The sequence below is a fragment of the Balaenoptera physalus genome (assembly GCF_965194825.1).
Source record: "Balaenoptera physalus genome assembly, chromosome: 1".
Classification (NCBI taxonomy): domain Eukaryota; kingdom Metazoa; phylum Chordata; class Mammalia; order Artiodactyla; family Balaenopteridae; genus Balaenoptera; species Balaenoptera physalus.
The window spans coordinates 130,500,535-130,517,402 of NC_138882.1; the positions used below are offsets into that span (position 1 = coordinate 130,500,535).

Sequence of the window (16,868 nt, forward strand, 5' to 3'; positions counted from 1 at the left end):
GTGTGTGTACATATATATGGAATACTACTCAGCCATAAAAAAAGGATGAAATTTTGCCATTTGCGAAAACATGGACGGGTCTTGGAGGGTATTATGCTTAGTGAAATAAGTCAGGCAAAGAAAGACAAACACTTATACATGGAATCTAAAAAATAAAACAAACGAAAGTATAGCAAAACAGAAACAGACTCACAGATACAGAGAACCAACTAGTGGTTAACAATGGGGAGAGGGTAGGGAGGAGGGGCAAGAGAGGGGTAGGGGATTAAGCGGTACAAATTACTATGTATAAAATAAGCAAGCTACAAGGATATATTATACAGCATAAGGAATATAGTCATTATTTTGTAATAACTTTAAATGGAGTATAATCTATACAAATTTTGAATCATTATGTTGTACAACTGACACTAATATTGTAAATCAACTATACACCAATGGAAATAAATTAAATTAAAAAAATTTTAAAGCCAGAACATGAGACAGGATATGTTCAAGTAACTAAAAGAAGTTCAATTATACTAGAAGGCAGAATGAAAAGTGACGAGTAACAAGAGATGCTGTGGGAGTTGATAAAGAAATAGCCATCCAGAAGAGTTTGGATTTTATCCTAAAAGTAATGAGAAGAGAATGAAGGATTTTATGCAAGTGGATATGTGGTAGCCCCACAGAGATGTCCACATCTTAATCCCTGGAACCTTTGAACATGTTATCTGGTAAATGGGACTTTGAAGATGGGTTTAAGTTAAGCATCCTGAAATGGAGAGATTATTCTGGATTATTTGTTAGTCCCAAAGTAATCACAAGGGTCCTTATAAGAAGGAGGCAGGGGAATTCCCTGGCGGTCCAGTGGTTAGGGCTCTGTGCTCTCACAGTCTGGGGCCCAGGTTCTATCCCTGGTCAGGGAACTAAGATCCCACAAGCCGCGTGGCCAAAAAAGAAAAAAAAAAAGAGGGAGGTAGGAGGATCAGTCAAAGAGAGACGATATAAGGACAAAAGCAGAGGTCAGAAAGGAGAGAAGAAACTATTCTGCTGGCTTTGAAGATGGAGGAAGGGCCATGAGCCAAGGAATGTAGATCGCCTCTAGAAACTGGAAAGGGCAAGGAAACAGTTTTGCCCCTAGAGCCTCCAGAAGAAACGGTGGACCTGCTAACACATTGATTTTAGCCCAGCAAAACTGATTTCTGACTTCCAGAACTGTAAGATAATAAATTCATGTTGGTTTAAGCCACTAAATTTGTGGTACTTTATTACATCAACAACAAGAAACTAATGAAGAGTAATATGCTCAGATTTATATTTTCAGAAGATCTCTCTGGCTCTCATATAGAGAAGAGACTGTAAAGAACAAGACTGGAGGAGGAAGCCAAACAGAAGGCTGCTGCAATAAATCAGATTATAGATAAATGGTACCCCAGGCTGGAGCGGCAGCATTGGGAATAGAAGCTAAACATGCAAGAGATACACAGAAAAGAGACTTTGCAGAATTTGATGATTAATTTCAAGGAAGGGAAGTGTCAAGAATGACTTCCAGGTATCTGGTTTGGTAAACAGCTTGGATGTAGAGCTATTCTCTGAAATCAGAAGGGATTGATTTAGAAGGGAAGATGGCACAGTTTGGACACATTAAATGTGAGGTGATTAAGGAACATCTAATAAGTGCTCAGTAGGCAATAAGATATATGGGGCTGAAGGTCTATAGAGATATCTGGGCATGAGATGTAAATTTGGAAGTTATGAATACGTGAATGATAATTATAAGACCAAGAAGGTGGGTAAATCATATAATAAGAATATACAGGGTAAAAAGACAACCTAGGACATACCTTTGAAGAGCCATAGCATTTAGGGAATGAGCAAAGGAAAACAAGCCTAAAAAGAAGACTCAGAAGTCATTCTCACTTCCATTTGAAAGAAAGGACTCTGGGGTTTTTACTCTGTTATCTGATCAATGACAGAGCTTTCTGAAGACATTCCAAGACAGTATACAGTCCTGTAGTCTATTTGGAAATAGTAAAGATAACAGTACAAGGGAGATACCACATTGGTTTTGACTGGATAGTCATAAACTCGTTAAAGAAATGAGTGACAGAGCTTAAAAAACAGGAAACTCCAAAGAAATAGGAAGAAAACTAGGAAACTGTACAATCACAGAAGCAAAGAAAGGCAGTAATTCAATAAGGAGAGATTTTTGGCAGCACCAAAGAAGTTGGATTTCAAATAGGAGAACTAGTATGTGTCCATTAAATTTAAAAACAATGAGACTATGGGTGAATGTTTTAGGCTGGGTGCTCCAGAAGCAGACGCTGAGATGAGGATTCATGTGCAAGTAATGTATTAACAATTTGGTTCCATGAGAAACCAATAAAGAAGACAAGAAGGACAGGAAAGAGAAAAAAAGCCAAGCAAAAGTATAATTTCAGGCAAAGTCCTATGGAAGGTAACTTCAACCAATCCTGTAGAAGGCTTGTGGACTTTAAGTTACATTCATGGTTTTTGCCAAAACAGTGTGAGACAGCTGGGCTTTCATACTCCCACAACATTCAGTCATTTAAGGTCCGCAAGGCAGTTTTGGCACTCCGTGCCTGAGAGCAAAGCCCTCTAATAGCCTGAGGGCAGGCCTCTAAAGAGAGTCCAGGTACAGGCCATTAGAAGCAAAAGCACACATAGCAGGGAAAAGGGGCACACAGAAAGGTAAAAGAGACCCAAGAAGATCTGCACAGAGAACCAACAATATCTGCTATAGTGACCTTGACAAGAGCAGTCTCAGTGCAGGAGTGGGCACAGAAACAAGACTGACTGATTAAGACGTAGTGATGAAGAGAAGACAGTGTGTGCAGAAAATTTGTTTTTCAACAAGATGTTTAATGGAAGAAGAGAGATAAGGTGTTGCTGTGAACAAGGCTGACCAGTTAAAAAGTGGCCTTTTTGTACCTTTCCCAAAGCCTCACAAAATACACAGGAATATATAGAAAAAAATGAATACACAAAACAACATTGGAAATGCAGAGTCACAGTCAGTATAATGTCAGAATTTTGAAGAAATTACACTAATTAAAAGGTATTTAGAATTGGACTTAGGAAAACCTAAAGGCTGTAAATGCCTTCTAGATTTTCAGGTACCACTTCCGTTTAGACCTCCAGAGCAACAGGAGGGGAGGTTGGGGAAGTGAGGTTATGGAAGACAGATCAAGTTGCTAGAAACCAGGAATTGGACTCGGATCAGTGCATATAAACTGCCCCTCCACCTACAGATTTAAGAAGAAAATTGCACTGCCATGCTAGTGAACAGATGCCAAGGGCAATTCTCTTACCTCATGTTATGAGTTGGATTGTATCCCCCAAAAAGAAACCTTGAAATCCTAAACCCCAGTATCTGAATGTGATATTACTTGGAAATTGGATCTTTGCTGATGTCATCAAGTTAAGATAAGGTCATTAGGATGAGCCTTAATCCAACAGGACTGGTATTTTTTTAAGAAGACAATGTATTTTGTTAAAAAATTTGTATTTGTAAAAGTAGATGATATTCATTTACCTGACTGAAGTCCAAAAAAGAGCTCCTCATCTTGAAGCAGTTCTTGAACACAATCTAACCTCATGTTAATGGTTTCAACATCAATTAGAGGTTCTAATATATTAGAACGAAGTCTTCTACTTCCTCCAGGAGTCTTAGTGTAATTTAGAACACCAAAGAGTGTGTGATTGTTCCTTTAAAAACACAAGTTAGGAAAATTTCATTAAGTATACAAAGGAAAATCCAATAAAACTATAATTTAACTTTTAAAATAATCCTATAATCTACGGTAGTGATTCTCAAACTTTAATATGCATACAAATCACATGAGGATTCTGATTCAGTAGGTCTGGGATGACACTTGAGAATCTACGTTTCGAATACACTCTCAGGTATGCTGTCAGTCAGTGAAGCACACTTTGATTAACAAGGATCGACAGAATCTTCTTGCATTTAGTTAATGGCTTTTTTCATATATCAGTTACAATACTCAGACTAATATAAAATATTCTAGTCCATGGCATTCCATCAATAATAGCAAGATATCAACAACACATCCTTAAGGGGAGAGAGAACTTTTACACAGATAAAATGAGTATTTAATATAAGCACTCTGTTCTAACTTAAGAAGTTAGAGAATTATAAGTAAAAGAGAAAGAAAGAAAATAATTGCAGGTACAGAAACTGTTAAAAACAAACAAACAAACAAACAGGACTGTACAGAGAATGACCAGGAGGGTTGATTTAGTTAGGTTGGTTGAGAAAGACCTGTATGTATATTCGGCAGTTGAGTTAAGAAGGCATCCATGCCAAGATGATGATGAGATGAGAATAATGATGACAATTGATGGTGAGTATAGCTAACATATACTGAACACAAAGTATGTGCCAGGCCTTATTCTAAGCACTTTACATATATTAACTTATTTAATTCTAACAACCATGGTATGAGATAGATGCTATTATTAACATTTTATAAAGGAAGAAACTGAAACACAAAGAAATTAAGTAACTTGCCCAAGGTTTCCAAATAAGTGAACAAGAAAAGAGTTACCGTTTAAAAGGGCAAAACAGAACAGCAATTTAAGCCGAGGTAGTCTTTCTGGCTCCAGAACCAGAAAGAAGACCAAAGTTGGTGGACCACTGCAAGTGAGGGAGATGAATGAAGAAGTTGAAAGAGACCAGAACACAGAAGTCCTTGTAGGCCACGATAAAGAGTCTAAATTATATTCTAAATATAATAGGAGCTCTGGAAGATTTTAAGCAGGAAAGTTCCAAGACCTAATTTCTGGTTTAAAAGGATCACACTCTGGCCATTAGGTTGAGAATAGACTAATTGTAGGAGGGCAAGAAAGCAGAGAGACAAGTTAGGGGCTATTACACTATACAGTAGTCCAGGCTAAAATGAGGGAGGTATGGGTTAGGGTTGTAGCACCGGAAATGCTAAGAAGTGATCCAGAATATGTATGTACTCTAAAGGTTGAGTCAGGAGGATTTACTGACATATTGAATCTGGGTTAAGAGAGGAAAGGAAATAAAAACGACTCAAGTCATCAGACTGCCAAATTTTTGGTATATCAATTTAAACAAATTTTTAGGGAACTATTCAAATCAAGTCCTGGCTGGGAGTGGGGGTCATCATAGGTAAGTCACAGGCATAATTCTGAGAACTTGTCTTCTGCAGGAACAAAGAAGTGGGGAGCATACCTAAATCTGCCATTTGCTATAGAAATCAATGGGTGAAACAGTATGCTGAACAAGTAACAAATCCATAGAAGCATTAGAGCTATTCAGACAGTTCAGTAGATAGCATGCCCATCTTTTAACCTAATATTCTTTGGTTCAAGTCTGTGAAAAGACCTCAATTTCTCCTTTCAACTACAATACGAACTCTTGGAGGTCAAATATCCTATCATTTAATATATAGCAGGAACTCAAGCAATGTTTGACAATGATAATGGTAAACAATGATTAACTATGAAATGTGACAAAGTAAAACTGAGTACGAAACCCTCTGTAATAATTACCAGCCTTGGTTATTGACTGTCTATGTTACCCCATGTTATTTTAATTTAGAAAGTCAATGACAGAGTACTTTATCCAGATATTATTTTATCCCTTTTTTCCTAGCAATAGAAAAAATATTATTTATTCACTAAGCTGAAAAGGAATAATTACAATTAATTATAAACTCCTTTAAAACGTTATAATTTTAGACCATCATTATTCAGTGGAACTACAAAGGTGTTGAGGTCACGACACTGACGATGACAAATAGTATACACAGTACTATTCTTACCTTTACTAAAAGTAGAACCAACAGTACCTAGATAGATCTAAACTGTTCTTGATGATTAAAGTAAATAATAAACAAGATTAGATATTATAGGTTTCTAAGTTTGTAACTGTAAATCATGTCTGGAGATTTCACATAATTAAAAGTGAAGCCAAGATAAGAGCACACAAAGTGACAGAAATACTTAAACACTATGGCTCTGAAATTGGCACTGAGCACCTTAAGGTTTCAATTGTATAAAGTACTCTTTATTCTATTCAGTACTCTTAATACTAAAATTTATGATTATTTTAAGTTTATCCCTTTCATTGATATCCGAAGTTACATTTAAGTACTGAAAGCTGAGATTTTACTCCAAGCTTACTTACTCCCAACTTGTACTTTACCAAAGTAAATAGCTTATGGTTTCTTTGCACATACCATATTGCTATACTGAAAATCATGCTTTCAAGACTTAGTTATTCACTGTCTTACTACCTTTTCTACTTCTTAATCTGGATAACTTCTTTTTAAAAAATTATTTATTTATTTATTTATTTATTTTTGGCTGCATTGGGTCTTCGTTGCTGCGCGTGGGCTTTTCTCTAGTTGCGGCGAGCGGGGGCTACTCTTCGTTGTGGTGCACGGGCTTCTCGTTGCAGTGGCTTCTCTTGTTGTGGAGCATGGGCTCTAGGAGCGTGGGCTTCAGTAGTTGTGGCTCATGGGCTCTAGAGCGCAGGCTCAGTAGTTGTGGCGCACGGGCTTAGTTGCTCCGCGGCACGTGGGATCTTCCCGGGCCAGCGCTCAAACCTGTCCCCTGCATTGGCAGGCAGATTCTTAACCACTGCGCCACCAGGGAAGCCCATGGATAATTTCTATTTATACTTCAAAATTCGTATCAGGAAAAAAAAAAACCCTCATGTCAGGTATTATCTTCTCTAGAAAGCCTTTTCTAATTACTCCCCTTTTACTCCTTAACTAAGCCCAGTTAACTTTCTTTCTCTGCTATGATCCCATCATTTTTTTATGCAAACTTTCATGTCACTATACAGTCGTCCCTCAGTACCTGTAGGGGATTGATTCTAAGACCTCTAGCGGATACCAAAATCCGAGGATGCTTAAGTCCCTTATATAAAGTGGCCTACTACAGTGGGCCCTCCATATCCACAGGTTCCATATCTGTGGATTCAACCAACTGTGGGTCCCTCGGCTACGGAGGGCCTGATGTACTTAGTACATGTTAATGATACTATGATACTATGCATCTCCTCCTTTAGACTGTAATTCCTCAAGGAGAAAAACCATTACTCACTAATTCTTTGTACCAAATTGAACCTATATTAAACTATATAGGTTTATGCCTACTATAAGCACCACCACAGGTTGATTACATTATCTTCTAATAACATTTTGATTCTAGTTTAGGTATCCCAACCACTATGAAATCTTATAAGCACTGTGTGTTTGTGTGTGTGTGTGCACACACATGGGCAATCTCCCATTCTTGCTCTTATTCATGCTTACCATCAATATTCCTCTAACTAAAGCTAACAATAAACCAATAAAACCAGCAATCTAGTCATACACAAAGACCAAGTTGATTCAACTATTTTCACCTTCTCAAATGATTATGCAGCCCCTTGAATTTCCTGTATTTAATGCTTTTAAAACTTGTTATTTTAACTTTGTAGTATTCTGCACACAACTTTTTTTATTATGGTAAAACACAAAACACAAATTTTAGCATTTTAACCATATTAAGCACACAAGTCAATGTCATTAGGTACACTTGCAATATTGTGCAACCATTACCATCATTCATTTCTCATCATCCCAAACAGAAACTCTGAATCCGTTAAACAATAACTCTCCCATTCCCCACTTCCCCCAGCCCCTGGTAACCTGTCTACTTTCTGTCTCTATAAATTTGCCTATTCTAGGTACTTCATATAAATGTAACCATAAAATATTCTCCTTTTGTGTCTGGCATATTTCACTTAACATAATGTTTTCAAGGTTCATACAACTCGTAGCGTGTATCAGAATTTCATTCCGTTTTAAGGCCGAATGATATTCCATTGTATGTATGTATACACCTTATCTGTATACATCTTATTTTATCAGTCACTCATTGATGGACATCTGGTTTGTTTCCACATTTTGGCTACTGTGAATAATGCTGCTATGAATATTTGTGTGCAAGTATCTGTTTGAGTCCCCATTCTCAATTCTTTTAGGTATATACCAAGAAGTAGAATGTCTGGATCATATGGTAATGCTATGTTTAACTTTCTGAGGAACCACCATGTGGTTTTCCAAAGTGACTGCACCATTTGAATATTTGTGTGCAAGTATCTGTTTGAGTCCCCATTCTCAATTCTTTTAGGTATATACCAAGAAGTAGACTCTCTGGATCATATGGTAATGCTATGTTTAACTTTCTGAGGAACCACCATGTGGTTTTCCAAAGTGACTGCACCATTTGAATATTTGTGTGCAAGTATCTGTTTGAGTCCCCATTCTCAATTCTTTTAGGTATATACCAAGAAGTAGAATGTCTGGATCATATGGTAATGCTATGTTTAACTTTCTGAGGAACCACCATGTGGTTTTCCAAAGTGACTGCACCATTGTACATTCCCACCATAAATGGATTAGGATTCTAATTTCTCCATATCCTCACCAACAATTATTTTCCATTTACTTAATAATAACCATCCTAATGGGTGTGAAGTGGTAATTGTGGTTTTGATTTGCATTTCCCTAATGACTAGTGACGTTGAGCAACTTAAGTGCTTATTGAACCTCTGTATATCTTCTTTGGAGAAATGTCTGTTCAAGTCTTCTACCTAGTTTTGAAATGGGTTGTTACTTTTTTTTTCTTGTTTAGTACAAATATATTTTTAAAACCTGATTTTGGTGAAACATCTGAGCAGTTCACCAACAATGGTATAAGGATTAAAAATATGTTTATTCAATACTTCTCCATCGAACAATTTAAAGAAATGTAAAGTAACTATTCATAGAAAAATATGACATAATATACTGATTCATTTTCTAAGAAAAAAATGGATGATCTTACCTAGAGTCTTGATTATTAATTAGTAATTCAAGGTTTTGGGTTGATGATGAATCTATCATAGCTGTCTGTTCACTACCCTGGAAACAAATCTTCAGTGATTTTGGTGCGTAAACTGAATTTTGAATAAATTCAACATATTTTAATAAAGCTGCAACAGCTGCAAGGCAGTAATACCTGTAAAGTGACCGAAGATACATCACTATAAATCTTTGGAATAAAAAAAAGTATTGCTATAAAAGAAAACATTTATTTCACTTTAATATTAGCAAAATTACAAATATTTGCATAGCATTGTTTAAAATCAAAGGGAAAAAGCACACCAAGTGTTCCTGATTTTTGATAACTAGTTAAATTACCTCTAAAACATAAAAGTTGATAAAAAGAGACAATTTTCTAAAGTCTGAGACTTAAGGGATATTAGACTCCCAATAGGTCACATGTTAGAAGTCAACATTCGATGGTAATTGTGTCAATTTTTGATGTACCATTATAAGTACACATTCAAATAATGTTGAAAAAGTCTGAGAGTTGTAAAGGTACAGTCTGGAGGTCCCAAAGTATAGGAAAGCATGTTTTGATCTCGGTGAGAGTAGTCGTCATGATTAACTGAGTGAACAAGTGGACCAACCTGGCTCAAAGTAAGTATCTGTTCAGCATGTTATAAGAAATATCCATTCCAAAAATATCATTCCCCATCTCATTCTGAAGGAGTAAAGGTATGAAGTAACAGGAACGCAGCTTTAACTGTGTTTCACTTCTGTACCGTCACATTTCTAGTTTGCTGTAGCTACTTGAGCTTTTCAATTCAAAGTAAAGTGAGCAGGAACCATTAAGGCAGTAGATTATGACTAATTTGGAGAAATTCCATAAAGTTTAGTTAGCAAGATATGCCTTGTATATAAATTTTAGTTAACTGTTTTACTATTTCCATAATTACTGAGTGTTTTATAAGCCAGGCACTTTTCTAGGTGGTAGGGAATATAGCAAAGAACAAAACACACAAAAGACCCTTCCGTCCTGGAATACACACCAGAGATTTACTACTTGCCCTAAATTTTAACTTACTTGGATTGAACCTCCATTAGGACAGTGTTGAATTCTGTTATGCATAATTGTTCAATGTACTCTAGTCCTTTTGTTTCATTGAAGTATTTCCTTTGGACAGTAGTGAAATTAACATTCTGAAAAGAATTTTTAATTTCAAAATAAATTTTAAGTTTCATGCACTTGCCCAAAACTGCTTTCTTAAATACATGCTCATACATGGGTAGATGACTTAAATATTGAATAAAGTTTATTTTTCATTATTTATTATTTTCTGGAGTTAAATAAGTTTTCTTAGTTATTTACAAAAAGAATGATGGTCTGTCTTGCTAAGTGAATTATAGCAGTCTGTAGCTCTTATTAAGCCATATTTACATGAAATTTAAGTACAATAATAAAAAATAAACATGAGAGTCTCTGACTTCTACTAATTTTATTCTACAGCAACAACAGCAACAAAGGTTTTACATTCAGCCTCATATACACTATCATAATTTATAGAGGGTAAATCTTTGTAATACACTAGTTGAGGAAGCCAAAAATACCAGTTCCAGCTATCAAATCTATGAAATGCTATCTACATAAGGTGAATTTAATTTATAGAATAAAGAAAAGCAGATAATGGAACTTTTTTTAAAAGAGAAAAAAAAAAAGCCTGCAGCTGCAGAGTAAAAGGTCTGCCTGCTTTGAATAAAAGTAATAGGTAGGAAAGGTATTAATAATATAATAACAATGGACCATGAAAGAGCTGCAAGGCTGAAAAAAAAGTCATAAGCAGGTAGGGAATTTGTTATGTGCCAAGATTGTTTGAAGAGTTATCTCATTTAATCTTCCCAATAACCCTATGATGTAAGTCTTGTATCAATATTAAGTACAATTTTCCTCTAAGTCAAATTCTGAGAAGTCAAGTAACTTTTCTAATATACAATTGATATGTTCCAGAGCTGAGACTTGAATTTGGATTTCTTTGACTATGAAGTCCATGTTCCTTACACTTCATATTGCTTCTTATTTAACTGAGGTCTTTTTATGGTAAGTGTGATGATAATGATAACAATAACATTGATTTTCCCCTCCGTTTATAATGCTTTTATACCAAATACTTCTATGGCTCTCTCTCTCACTCCTATCAGGACTTTGCCCAAATGTAACCTCATCAGTGAGACCATTTCTGATTACCTTATATAAAATATCAATTCTCTAGGAGGTAGATACTATTATTGTCCCTATGTTACTGACGAATAAAAACTGAAGCTTAGAGAGGTTAACTTAACTTGCACACAGTCATTTAGAATCAGGATTTGAAACCACAACAGTCTAGCTCCTCTATTCTTTTTTTTTTTTTTTTAATTTATTTATTTATGTATTTATTTATTTTGGGCTGCGTTGGGTCTTCGTTGCCGCCCATGGGCTTCCCCTAGTTGTGGCGAGCGGGGGCTACTCTTTGTTGTGGTGCACTGGCTTCTCATTGCAGTGGCTTCTCTTATTGTGGAGCACGGGCAGTAGGCACGCGGGCTTCAGTAGTTGTGGCACGTGGGCTTCAGCAGTTGTGGCACGCGGGCTCAGCAGTTTCGGCGTGCAGGCTCTAGCGCACAGGTTCAGTAGTTGTGGCGCACGGGCTTAGCTGCTCCATGGCATGTGGGATGTTCCCGGACCAGGGCTCGAACCTGTGTCTCCTGCATTGGCAGGCGGATTCTTAACCACTGCGCCACCAGGGAAGTCCCTGGCTCCTTTATTTTTAAGCACTATGCTATATTGCCTTACATCTCAAGCGTAGTAAATGTAGGTTGTTTTCGCCTTTGGAGGATTCATCTATCCCACATTCTATGTTGTTCTGTCCATGTGGGACTGTCAATTACAGTACTCTGTGCCCCACAGCAAAAAGCAAATGACCTGGGATTAATCAATCATAGTGCTTTTACCCCCATAAACACTGATTAATCTAACATGTGGGAACATGAACAAAGCAGGAACAGTCAGGGTCCTTCTCTCGAATTCATATGTGGACACTGGAAGAAAGAAGTTATTTTTTACTCTCAGTTGGCTAAGCTGAGTTGACATCAGCCTGGAGCCATGAGCAATCATTTTATTAAACCTCACAGAGAGATGGCAGTGGAGATGAGACTAAGGATAGGATCTATCCAACCATTTGGCTTCCCAGTTACATAAGCCAACAAATTTCCTTTTTCACTTAAGCTACTTTAAGTTGAATTTCTGTTATTCACAACCAAAGGACTTAGAATGCTTAATCAATACAAAATAATGAAGGTATATGGAAAGGTATACATAAATAAGGGTGATGAAAAGAAGTCTAAGTCATGAATGAAAGAGATAAAGAGTCCTGTCTAATAGAGACAATAGGTTTACAATAGGAACCATTTCTGGCAATGAGTCAAAGACAGCTGAGCTACGTTGGATCTCTAAGAGCACAAGAAATCTTATATGACTGTAGATGCTGAATATATTAAGAACTATAAAGAACTCATTGGACCATAATCTCAACTTGGTTTCAAATGTGTTAAAGATAAGTCTACAGACACAACAAAATATAATATTCTGAATATAATTTGCACTCCTCAAGAACTATTCTAACTGCAATGCTCTCTACTTGGTTCAGAACCACAGCCTCCATTCCACAAAGCAGGGAGATGTGCTAAAGGGAAGAGATAAACCACATGGTAGAAAGGCCCTTACCGAGAGGGAGAGCATTGGCTGGATAAGGTTCCAGAGCACTTCCCTGTCACAGTCCCACAGATGGTGAGACAGTACGTGTTGCCAGGGGAAGCTGTAACAATTCTATAATATAAATCAAATTCTCCAAAAGAAAAAGTACTTGCTGATAGTTGCTATCCCCTAGAAGAATAAGAACTTCACTTTCAACTAGTCTGGCAGCGCAATAACTACTTTCCAGGAAGCTATACCTAAGCAAATCCACGCTTTCTCTAAGTGTCTGCTTCCTGTATACTCTGGGAAACATCCTTATTACCTAAAAGATTTTTCCTTTTTTTCAAAGTATATCAAGGGTACCAAATCAAATAAGTGAATTCCTTGTCATTTTTATTGTATGTATTAATAGTCCCTAAGCTTAGGACTTGTACTTAGTGAGTACTTTAGGGTATATAAAGATACCCGAATTATTGTTCTTTAGGATGATATTATAAAATGGATTTTAAATAAGTAAGACAATCTTGAATGTTACTACTGAGAATAAAAAATCACTTACCTTGAAATTTTCTGTGATGAGAGTAAACAACTTGGTTGAGTTCCCCACAACACAAGCAGTATTTGACATTATTATTTCCAAAGGTGATAAAATTTTGAGTTTAGTGATCACCTAAAATTGTTTGAATAAATAATTTCTTAAATGTAAGCTTGGGATTCTCTAAAACCAAAAAAGTTTCGTATTTTTCTGAGAGATAAAATTAAGTCAGAGACATACAAAGTCATAACTGTTCTAATTATATGTTTCAATTAAATATACTTCTAATGGTAATATGTCAAATATACATCCTATAAAATTATAAATACAAAATATTATCATAAACATAGGCTATATTTTACTCACAATAGTTTGTATCAGCTCTAAGCCCCCAAATAATTTGAATGTATCAAATATGTATTCCTAAAAAAAATTTTTTTTAATAAATTCATCTACTCGGTATTTTATTCATCTCCATGAAAAACATAAACATTCAATGGCGTAACTATGGTGATTCAATCAATATGGCCACACGGGTACAGCTTAGAAGTTGAAAAGTACAGAAACACAGATGAGAAACATCTGCTTTATGACTGATGCTTTTCACAGTTTAAGGTGCATTTCTTAGAACTATACTAGACACAGAAATACTTTATCAATATTCTGAACATCCCCGTTTTTTAAAAAAAACTTTTATCCTATTCTTTTTAAATTGCATAGAAATGTGAAATACCCAGATATGCAGTACTAATATCATTTAGGTTGTTAGGTATATTAAAAAATTAATTATTAGGTAGGGAAAGGAAGTCTACATACTGGGAACCATCAAGGGGAATTAGGGAAAGAAATTAAGAACAATAAAACATTAAAAATAACATAGTATTTAATATGTTTTAATAATAGTAATGGGGTCAAATAACTTTTTTGAATATAGATTAGGAGTAGACTACCTCTACCTGATAAGTCACACAAATTCCCATGACAACAGGCCAGTGGCCCAAGTTAATGATGAGTGATAGGAAGTGAAGGCAAGAAGTTGAGAGACTTAAATTATGACTGGTCTAAGACACCAGTTTCCCTTATCTCTGGAAAATAAAATTCAAATACAGTTCAGTGGAAACAACCCTTTGGAGATAGCATTATTACATATGCTATCTTTGGAATGAGTCCAAGATTTATTAATTTGAAGATATTAATTTTAGAAATTAATATTAATAGTAATTTGGAATATTTAAGTAACAGCAAAACATGTTATTTTAGAACAAAATAATATTAAAAAATTAAAATCAGATGTAAAACTTTATTTTAATTCAGAGTAACCTACATTGGTGCAATAATGAATAACCATTATTCTACCAAAAAGTAAGCCAATTAGGAAAGCACTGACTTGAAAATCTGCAAAGTGCCCTCTAGATGAACCATTTTCTAGGAGTATAAATACTTACCTTTGCATATGTTGTGTTGTCTGCAAACTGAGATAATATAATTTGTGGGCTTTTTAAATCAATACTTGCCATTCCTATTTCACCTCTGGCAAGTCCTCTCCCTTCTACAACAGCTACAATAACTGATGGAGAGTGTGCAGAAACTGCAGATGAGGATGTAGCTATTAAAAAAAATTTTTAAAGAAAATGTATAAACATTAACAATACTTTCTAGTTCTTTCTCATAAAATCTCAAAGCACCAAGTCTAGGACACAGCTATTACTATCCAAGAAAAAAAATCTCATTTTGCTCATCAAAATATATCTTTCCATATATCCAGACCAAATAAAAATGTTACTTCTCTATTTTGCCAAAACTTAACTTCACATTTAGAAATAATAAACTTATACATTGTCTTATTTTGCATTTTATTGGAATGAAGTCATAAAGAAACACTAAATTTGGGATCAGAAAACATATTATTTATCTTACCTTGTCATTTGAGAGCTATATGAATTTGAGCAAATTATTTCATAATAATCATATATCACAAAATATAATGTTAATAGCTGCCCTACCTAACTCAAGAGGTAGCTGAAATGCTCAAATGGGATAATAATATATATCAATGTATTTTATAAAGTATAAAACATTATATGACTATAAACTCCACTTATGAGATATCTGTGTAATGTTGGATATTTTATTAATGTGCCAAGAATGTTCCAAGTTCTTTACTTGAATTAACTTTACTTCTCATGATTCTATCAACAGACATCATTATTTTCTCCATTTGCTTTTCAGGAGACTGAAGCATGAATGGAACTGGTGGAATTTGTATACCGGCAGCCTGGTTCCAGACCTGGTGCTCTTAACCACTACATATATTAGTGATTTTGAGATCTATGCCTGACAAACCATAAATATTCAGGTAAGTAGTTTAACCTTTCTAAATTTACCATTTCTTTATCTGTAAAGTGGAAATACCAAACCTTTTTAACAAAGTTGTTATATAAGAATTAAATATAATATAGAAGGGTTTTATAAAGTATATGAAATTATAAGGCATTATTCATGGATAAAAAAAGTCAGACTACTAAACATACCTAAAATTTTATTTTCAAAGAAGCAAAATTGTCTTTTATCCCCTTTTCAACCTTTCAATATACCTTTTCTCCCCTCCTTACCCTCCCTAATCTAGAATCCTTTTTTCTTTTCTATTCTTCTGTTGTAACACCTACAAAATTATTTTTACATTTATGCTATCTTAGTCAGTAGTCAACTTAAGAGTTCATTTAAAAATCTATTGTGTCTAGATCTCAGAACCTTTTTTGCCATTAAAGCCTTGTTATACATGGTGATTGAGTTTATATTAGATCTATAGAAGTCAATTTAAGTTCTGCAATCGAATATGACCTTTCCATTCTTAACTGGAAACTTAATAACAAGTTTCAGTACTTGGAAATTCAGTACACACAGAAAACATCTCCCTTAAACTTTAAAAGAACATTTATGCTGTTATCTCTCTGTTATAATACTAAAATAAGCATCATAGTACATAAAGCTTTTTTCTGGGTCTCTTATTATTTCCCTAAATTGGCTCCTTATAAGTCAAATTACTGGAAGAAGGAAAACCATCACTTTTAAAGGATCTCACATATATTGCCACATTTCTTTTCAGGATTGTACCAACTTTTAATTCCATCAGCAGTATATGAGAAAAACCAATCTTACTGAATCCTTACCGTTACTAACTTCTGCAATGTATTATTATTGTTGTTGTTGTTATTATTATTAGCTAGTTTAATGGACTGGTGCTTTAAATGTGTATTTTTTAAAATTACTATCAAAATTGAACATCACTTAATATATCCATTTGTTTTCTATATTTTGAGATGTTTACATCCTTTTTGCACAATTTTTACTAGGTCTTAATGTTTTTCAATCTGTTTTTATGAGAATTTTGTATATCAATGACGACAACTTATAGTTGCTACCAATCTTTTTTTGATATCACAAAGATTTCTATTTTTGTATAGAAAGTCTTTTCCTTTATAATTTCTTCCATTACTTTTCTGCTACGAAACTCCTCCTTCATTGAGACATTTGATATTCATTACTATTTTCTTCTAACTTTTTGAGTTGTTTAGTTCATTTTGATCTCTCATTTGGGCAGAACTTTGAGCAGTACATTTGGTTCTCCACCTTGTCTGGCTTGTCTGGAATGAAAGATAACCAGAAGTACAGATTTAGACTCATTCATAAGCAGTTGCTAATGGTTTAGCTGGATGGTCAGGGACTGGGAAGGAACAGAACTGGAAGATAG

General features: G+C 35.0%; 1 protein-coding gene, 1 long non-coding RNA gene and 1 pseudogene across 4 annotated transcripts in view; 2 read left to right on the forward strand and 1 right to left on the reverse strand.

Moving 5' to 3' along the window:
* Positions 1-16,868, forward strand: part of LOC309641494 — a 664,930-nt gene that overhangs the window by 596,467 nt on the left and 51,595 nt on the right. The window lies entirely within an intron of this gene.
* The window catches only part of LOC309641297 (protein arginine N-methyltransferase 5 pseudogene), a 369,652-nt pseudogene that overhangs the window by 347,424 nt on the left and 5,360 nt on the right, over positions 1-16,868 (forward strand). The window lies entirely within an intron of this gene.
* MSH4 (mutS homolog 4) overlaps positions 1-16,868 on the reverse strand; it is a 93,371-nt gene that overhangs the window by 69,705 nt on the left and 6,798 nt on the right. For both annotated transcript variants that reach the window (XM_082419670.1, XM_082419669.1), the window contains 5 exons: positions 14,563-14,723; positions 13,142-13,252; positions 9,940-10,055; positions 8,875-9,048; positions 3,539-3,711 (listed from right to left, as the gene is read on the reverse strand). In XM_082419670.1, coding sequence (XP_082275796.1) covers positions 3,539-3,711; positions 8,875-9,048; positions 9,940-10,055; positions 13,142-13,252; positions 14,563-14,723 — 735 coding nt within the window. The remainder of the gene's footprint in view (positions 1-3,538; positions 3,712-8,874; positions 9,049-9,939; positions 10,056-13,141; positions 13,253-14,562; positions 14,724-16,868) is intronic.